This window comes from Phacochoerus africanus, chromosome 1, assembly GCF_016906955.1.
Source record: "Phacochoerus africanus isolate WHEZ1 chromosome 1, ROS_Pafr_v1, whole genome shotgun sequence".
Lineage (NCBI taxonomy): Eukaryota > Metazoa > Chordata > Mammalia > Artiodactyla > Suidae > Phacochoerus > Phacochoerus africanus.
This window is the reverse complement of record NC_062544.1, coordinates 42,672,670-42,680,616: the sequence shown is the minus strand read 5'-3', so window position 1 is coordinate 42,680,616 and position 7,947 is coordinate 42,672,670. Positions and strand designations below refer to the sequence as shown.

Below are 7,947 nucleotides of genomic sequence, written 5' to 3'. Positions count from 1 at the left end.
GCTTAAATAAAAAACCACCGAGACTGTATGCGTTGTTTTCTGATATAGTTAGAGAATTATTACTGGATAAAGATGAAGGGCTGGACTTCCTTATTTAGAAACTCTTGCAGTTTATCTTAATTCTGGTGCATCTGATAAGCACTTCCTTTAGAGCCAGGAAGCTTTGCAACTGTGAAATAATCTGAAAAGAGGGAGTAAAGAAGGAAGTAACTGACCTCCATAAAAAGAGGAACAAGTTCTAAACCAAAGTGGGTAACCAAAAGAACAAGAGAGAGCTCAGCATATCAATCTCAAGGTAAGTAAGAACCTGATTTAAAGTGTTTGGGTAGTTAAAAATATTTTTTAAAAAATCTAGTTCATTAACAAAAATTGACTTTTTTTATCTTAAAGCAAAATCTAGTTCATTTAAAAAATTGATTTTTTTTTTATCGTATCAAACACAGCTTGTAGAAACATTGCCTTATGTGGCTATATGGTGAAAAACCAGCTTACAAACTGAGAGTGAGGTTAATGTTTCTTTATCAGTATAGACTCTCACAAGTATAAAATTATGCTTTGTTGTTGCCCTGTTTCCAAAAGAAAAGGCAGTACCTTACTGGAAATTTCATAAGTTTGGCAACAATTTGTGATTTTAAGACAAATGAATAATTGTTAGGTAACCTGTTGAAATTATCTTCCAGCTCAAGAAAAAAAAGAAGTGTTCTTTCAAACTGGGGTAAATGAAACATGTATTTGAAGGACTTTTGTTTAACATATGTCTCCCATTCTAGTGGGATTTTGTTTATGTCTTGCAGGGTTTTTCTTCTTATTTTGAAGAAAGGAAAGGGATGCATTTATTTTTCCTGTAAAATGTGTTCTAGTCTTTATGTCAGTGAACATTTCTTTGACAAACTGTTTTAATGTTTGGAATCTATTGTAATGTCTACTCTGTATAGGACAACATAGACGGTTAAAAATAAGTTCTCCTCTTAGAAATCCAGAGAGCCATTTATTACTTTTATCCTCAGAGGACAATAGTTAGCTTTCCCCACTTCTGTTGCAAACCTAGCACCTATTAAAAACCTAATTAATTTCGATCAATATTTGAATTTAGTTCAAATATGCTGCCAAATATTTGCTTAAATGAGTAATCATTTTTACAATAAAATATCTTACATATGGCCAATTCTCATCTGTTGAAAAACAAGTAGGGTCCTAATGGTAAAAGTCACTGGCCAGATTTTTCTCCTTGAACAAGGCACTGTGTCTGTCCTTATGAAGGATGAAAACTACACAAGTTCCAAAGAGATTAAAAGATGTCCTGATCTGGGGTGTCTCTCCCGGTAGTGGGTTTTTTCATTTGTTTTTGTTTTTTGCTTTTTAGGGCTGCACTCACAGCTTATGGAAGTTCCCAGGCTAGGGGTCAAATCAGAGCTATAGCTGCTGGCTTAGGCCACAGCTACAGCAATGCCAGATCTGAGCTGAGTCTGCGACCTATAACACAGCTCACGGCAATGCTAGATCCCCAACCCAGATACTAGTCAGATTCTTTTCCACTGCACCACCACGGGAACCCCTGTACCTATAGTTTTATCCAAGAAATTTTATAACTGCATTTCATATTTAATTTGGCATTTTATGTTAAATGCCAGATTGGAAATTTGCACATTGATGTATTCTACCGTGAGCACATTTAGAAAAGTTCACTGCTGTACATGATTGCTCACTGAGAGCAGGGCATGATTTCATTGGGTTTCTTTTTTCCAGTTTATTTTTTTACTATCTTATCCTATTGATAATGATAATAAGCAGGTTACTCCATTCATTAACAAACATTTAATAAACTAGTTATTCTGTGTCTAGTACTGCTGCTGGTAATATAAAGATAAATAAGATATGATTCCAAACCCTCAAGAACCACATAGCTAATGAAGCTATAAAAATTTACTCATGGATGTGCTTTAGTAGACATTCATAGAAACTTGAGTAGGAATAATATTGGGGGGGGGAGATTTTACTTGAATCTGGTTCTGATTAATACTTAGTTGTTAAAGAAGTTACTTAACCCTTTTAATCCTCTCTTTTCTCATGCATGAAATGGGCATAACAGTAGTATTTATTTCACATAACATTTGTACATGAGATAATCCATGTAAAAGTATTTGGAAGCTGACCTAAATTATTATTGATGATGACATTCAGTAGATGATGATAACCACCCCATAAATAATATTAAAGTGGATGACTAAAAGTTACAATACTATACTATATATTTGAAAGTTGCTAAGAGTATCATAAAAATTCTCATCACAAGAAAAAAATTGTAACTATGAGCTGGTGGATGTTAACTAAATTTAGTGTAATGATCAATTCACAATATATACATATATCAAATCATCATGTTTTATACCTTAAACTTATACAGTCTTATATATTCATTCTATCTCAAAACTGGAAGGAAATAATAATAATGAAAACAATATTGGGTGTTAAGTATTTCTGTGTCTAGGCTAAAAACATACGGTAATAATGTTTTGTTGCCAAAATCATTATAGAATGTTTAATCTAGTTGAACACTGCCAGTTTCTCTCCTCTTTGCCATTTTAAAGAATTGACAGATAACATTCTAAAATTACCTTTATTAAATGAAATTTATTTGCTGGAAGTTGTGAGAAGATTAATGATAGGAATGCTTTTGAATTTTGTTTTAAATATTTTGATTATAGGTAGTTTATGTTACATCAAGAAACTCTTCGTTTAAGTCTACAGCATACCCTTTAGAAGACATGTCTTGAGTTTTAAACTATAGACTTAAATAGATGCTGAAATTTGGAGTCCCATGTTTATGTAATCATTCATTCAATAAATATTGATTGTCTTTCTGTGCTAGGTGTTCTGCTATTCTCTAGGAGTATATAGAGGAAAAGACCTGATCCCTTTTCACTGTTTAACCAGGTAGGAAAACACAATTTCCTATAATTTTGATTATTGTGAATAGAAGAAAATTAACTCATTAATATGGAGATACAGATAAAGGAATGATTAAGGAAAAGACATGGTCCCTGACCACTGCAAAGGACAGATGAAGCTTCACAGAGGAGCTGATATGTAATGGAAATGATTGTACATCTGTATTCTTGTCCCTTTCCTCCTATTGTTCAAAGCATTATCTTTCTCTTGAAAATTATTAGGCTTATTGTCAAAAACCATGTTGAAATCTAAATGATAAAACCACCTGAGCTTGGCAGGGACAGATTTTTTTTAACTCTTTTTCCCTTGTCATGACAGCTAGTAGTGTATTCTATATTAAAGCAAAAACTCACTAAATACAACAGCTAGTACTGTATTCTATACTGAAGGAAGAGCTCACTAAATTCTGATGCTTAATGTAGTGGTAGAAAATAGAAGATTTTTTGAAATTATGCTATGTAATAAATATACAATTAAAATTTTTTAATTTATAGCAGAACCTGGATGGCAGATTGTTCAACCTACCCTTTCTTGATTTTTCTACTCTGCTGCTCTCGTCCACTCATTTGTGCTTCATTTTGTGATTCGTTGATAAAAAGGACGTGGAATTGAATAAAATCTCCTCTGACACAGTGCAGTTATACAGAAATAATTATATAATCATCAGATACAAAAAGAACGATCTTCTAAAACGAAGTTTACTCAATCTCTCCTCTAATTACATCAGGGCTTTGCCTGATGATGTTCTTTCAGATCTGCAACAGAAATGCTTAAACAAGCTTCTGAAATTACTTTTGAGCCATACCGTATGAAGAGTTACTGTGGTCTGTATCTGTGACTTCGTTAAGGGCGGCACCATACTACCAAACAATACTGTTTGAGCAGAAATGCTGAAAAGCTGTGGAAATCATTCAGTGGGCATTTCTATAGGAATTTCCCTCCTTTTGCTGTTGGCCATCTGTGGAATTGGGTGTGTTTGGCACTGGAAACACTGTAACACAATGCGATTTACCTTACCAAAGATTTTGCAAAGGAGAAAAAGCAAGAGAAAAGACTGTACTGAAACACTGTCCCAGGTTATCAGCCCAAGGCATAGAATATCGGTTCAAACTCAAGATCACAGTTTTTCTGGGAAGGACACTAACATATGTGACAACTATGAAAATCTGGAAGTGGGTCCTCCTGAAATTAAAGAAAAAGCCGATAACGAACTATATGAGAACACTTGCCAGACCAATTTTGAGGAGCATATCTATGGAAATGAGAAACCGTGTGACTATTATAACTTCCAGGATCCTAGTACTTCTGAAGTATCTCAAGATGAAGACATATATATTCTTCCAGATTCATGTTAACTTTTCAAAATGTATATTTAATTATTTGAGGGTAAATATTCACTGGGACTTTTATTGTCCTGATATCATTATTAATCAAGTTCTTCTGATGAAAATTAATGGTCTATTTTCTATCTCCACCCTTCTGAATCCTCTCTGTATCATTGTGGATTAATTCTAGGGTCTCCTCGCCACCCTCTCTGAGGTGGATTCATTCTGCATTATGTTACATTGATTCTTCCTTCTGAATGTTACTTGTTATCTTTTTCTTCTTCTATCTCCACCATCCTTTCTGGCTCAGGATAGTTGTCAGTCAGTTAACTAGCTTTTTCTGGCTCTAGTTTCTAATGTAGATGATGATGGTGATGCTGCATCAGTCCCCACGATGCTGCCAGATTTACCTTCTGAAAATATTCCCAATGGCCACATCACTCCTTTGCATAAAACCACTTAATGTCTCCTCTTCGTAAAAGACATAATACTCATAATATTAACTCCAGAATTCAGATTTTCCACGGCTGGTTCAAGTTACTTTTCCATTGACTTCTAATAACCCTTCACTTCTCTGTTTTCATTAGAATCATCTCAAAACCTGCCAACCTCATCCCTCCTCCACAGCTTTGTTTGTCTGCCCACCCCCCATCTTAAGCATGCCTCAGATCATAACTTCTTCCCCAGGTCTTTTGAATCATTCCAAACATACATTTACCTTTTTCTTTTTCTGATGTCCTATAGATTTTGTGCCTGTTCAGTTCTTTGGGCATTTAAAAATATTTCCAGGAGTTCCTGTCGTGGCTCAATAGTTAATGAATCCGACTAGAAACCATGAGGTTGTGGGTTTGATCCCCGGCCTCGCTCAGTGGATTAACCATCTGGCGTTGCCATGAGCTGGGTGTAGGTCCAGATGCGGCTCAGATCCCGCGTTGCTGTGGCTCTGGCTTGGGCCAGAGGCTACAGCTCCGATTGGACCTCTAGCCTGGGAACTTCCATATGCTGTGGGTATGGCCCTAGAAAAGACGAAAAAAGACAAAAAAAAATGTTTTCAATGACATTTTATTATTTAAAGTCATATAAGAATGTCTTAAATTCCCTACTAAATAGTAAGGAACTGCCTCATATTCATATTTTAGCCCCAGTGCCTCATCATATGAGGCACTCAGTGTTGTTCAATTGACAAAAAAAAAAAAAATTGTACATTTTGCTAAGCAGTTTTCAAAAAAATCTAATAAATGTGTCCATCCAAGGAATATTTACTGAGTACCTTCTATCTACTTTATTACCATGCTGTGCACATGAGGGGGTAAAATAGTGGAAAGAAAGACCTGAGACCTAAATATGTACTGTTTAGTAGAAAAAGACAATAACCAAACATAAATACTATAAATAACAAACATAAATACAACACTATTTATTTAGCTATGGTATATCTAAACCCATCCTTGGAAATGCTGCTCTAAATTACTTAGGCTAGAATGCTACAAAATACATTTTTCCTTTGCCAGGTGGATCCATGTTAGGGGCTGTCAGTAGGAGACAGTGAGGAAGACTGGGCAGCAGTAGGCAACAAAAGGGATTTGCTCCTTCTTACTCTCCTTGTTGTCCTGAGAAGATACTCTTGTCATTTAATTTACTCCAGTATCACTGGTTGATTACAGTTTATAGTTTCTGCCAGCACTCTCAGAATCAGCTTCTTTGCACCTTGTCAGACATGCCAGCACCAACCTGGCAGCACTTTCCCCTTAATACCTGGGAACAAACTCCTCAGGGACCTGCAGGAAACAAATAGCACCCTCAAGCTCTGGTTCCCAGCCCTACAGGGCAGTTCCTTCTAGTTTCTGATGATCCCCAACCTTAGGTATGGTGGCTATTTCCTGCATTTCCTATCTCTGTAGTACCTCAGTGACCTCTTTTTGTCTTTTCAATCTACCAATACTTTTTTTTTTTTAACCAATGCTGTATACTCAATTATCCCTCTTACAAATGGGTATTGTTTTCTGTTTCCCCAAGTGGACCCCCAGTGATACAAATAAAAGCAAAGTAAGTGCTTTGAAGAAAGGAAGATCTGTTTTGAGAACAATGGAGTTGGGTAGGGAAGAGGATTTGATTTTTAATAAGATGGCCAAAGGAGGCCTCTCTGAGGACATAGTGGAGACCTGAGGTTGAAAGGGGTTATCTGTGTAAATGTGGTGATGGACAGGAGTGGGACCTGTGTAAGTAAAGAATCTGAGACATGAAAGAACTTATGGTGCTCCAGGAACTTAAAGAAAGCTGTGGTGGCTGGAGACTAGTGAGGGAGGGCTGAAGTGACACTAATGTATTGGTAAAGAAGGGAACAGTAGACAATGCAGCTTTTTGCAGGTCTTGGTGTATGACTGAAACTCTAATATGGATGTGAATGGTTTTAAGTAGAGGAGTGACATAATACATTTTTTAAAGAGTTGCTGGGTTGAGAAATGACTGGAAAGGGTCAAGATGGAAATGGGTAGGACAGTAAAGAATACTGTTCAATAACTTACTACTCATTGATGAAAATTCACAAAGCATGACGAGGTTTGAAATGACTCCTGTTCGCCTTCTAGACAAAAAAAGGATTTATGTTGATCTCAGCTTCCAGACTGGTCCTGGAGCAGTTGGTCATTTTGAGGTCTCAAACAGGAAGCTTTTTTCTAGAATAATCAATATCCATGCCTACTTAGGACTCAGTCATAGAAGCTGAAAATAACCTGAGAGTACCTTTGTCTTGGTAGGATCCTGGGAATCATGCTGGAATGAGTAGGGGAGTTAATCCAACACAGCTGAAGTGGTATTATCTAAGGGGAGTGTGAGACTCACCATCAGGGTGACAAGCCACAGGTGGGTCCTAGAGAAGAGCCACCTCTTTAAATGTTTGGTCTGAGCAGCAGCTGGGAAATGGTAAAGCAAGGTTTTCAGTGGCTAAGCAAGGGCTTATTTGCTGTGGAGATCAACTGTAGTTAGGGGCGTATTACTTTACCTTGTTACTGGGGTAAATTATCACTATCTTCATGTTGAAGTTTAAGTCAGATTGAAGTGAAATGTTGCAAGTTGCAGGCTGAAGGCAACGTCAGGAGCCAAGTGCTCCATGCTGCTGGATGTTGGCCATGAAGTCCTACAGAGACTAGCTATAGGATGTGAACATGCCAGACATTTCTGTGAGTACAAGGCATTATATTTGATGCTACTCTGTCTTTTTTACCAACTCCCCAACATCCTTCCTCTTTTAATTGTGGTACATGTGGTTACTTTTGCCAATAATACAACAGAAAGACAAACTGCTACTCTCAATTGACATAAACTTTGTTCTCCTTATCTCTCAAGGATGATTTACACTTTTGAGATTTTAAGAAAGAGAAATATTGAATCAAAGGATGCAGATAGGAGGTAGAAATTTCAAAGGGGAAGTGGGGAATAAGGAGGAGGAAAAGTGGGGTTGGGGAAAATGAGAAGGAGGGAAAGAAGAGAGAATAGGAAATAGGAGAGGGGATAGAGAAGGGAGAGTATGTAGAGTAAAAGAAGTTGAGTGATGATTTCCTTTATTCCTTCTGTCGTACCCCCCCCCCCCGCCCCCAGCAAGAATTGCTAGTAAAGTAAGTAGAAATAAAAAGACAGCAAAGGTGTCTGACTCTTCTGCCTTTGTAACATTGTT

The 7,947-nt window shown here is 36.8% G+C and overlaps 1 protein-coding gene across 3 annotated transcripts; it reads left to right on the top strand.

The window, feature by feature from the left end:
* Positions 1 to 40: 40 nt before the first annotated feature.
* GAPT (GRB2 binding adaptor protein, transmembrane) lies at positions 41 to 7,499 on the top strand. 3 transcript variants are annotated; one of them, XM_047756813.1, is made up of 3 exons: positions 41 to 295; positions 2,870 to 2,934; positions 3,677 to 7,499. In XM_047756813.1, the coding sequence occupies exon 3, from the start codon at positions 3,837 to 3,839 to the stop codon at positions 4,302 to 4,304; it is 468 nt and encodes a 155-aa protein (XP_047612769.1). In that variant the 5' UTR covers positions 41 to 295; positions 2,870 to 2,934; positions 3,677 to 3,836; the 3' UTR covers positions 4,305 to 7,499. The 3 variants fall into 3 exon arrangements, with proteins under 3 accessions (XP_047612769.1, XP_047612831.1, XP_047612716.1); XM_047756875.1 differs by having other exon boundaries at positions 3,447 to 7,499; XM_047756760.1 differs by having other exon boundaries at positions 3,444 to 7,499.
* Positions 7,500 to 7,947: the final 448 nt, after the last annotated feature.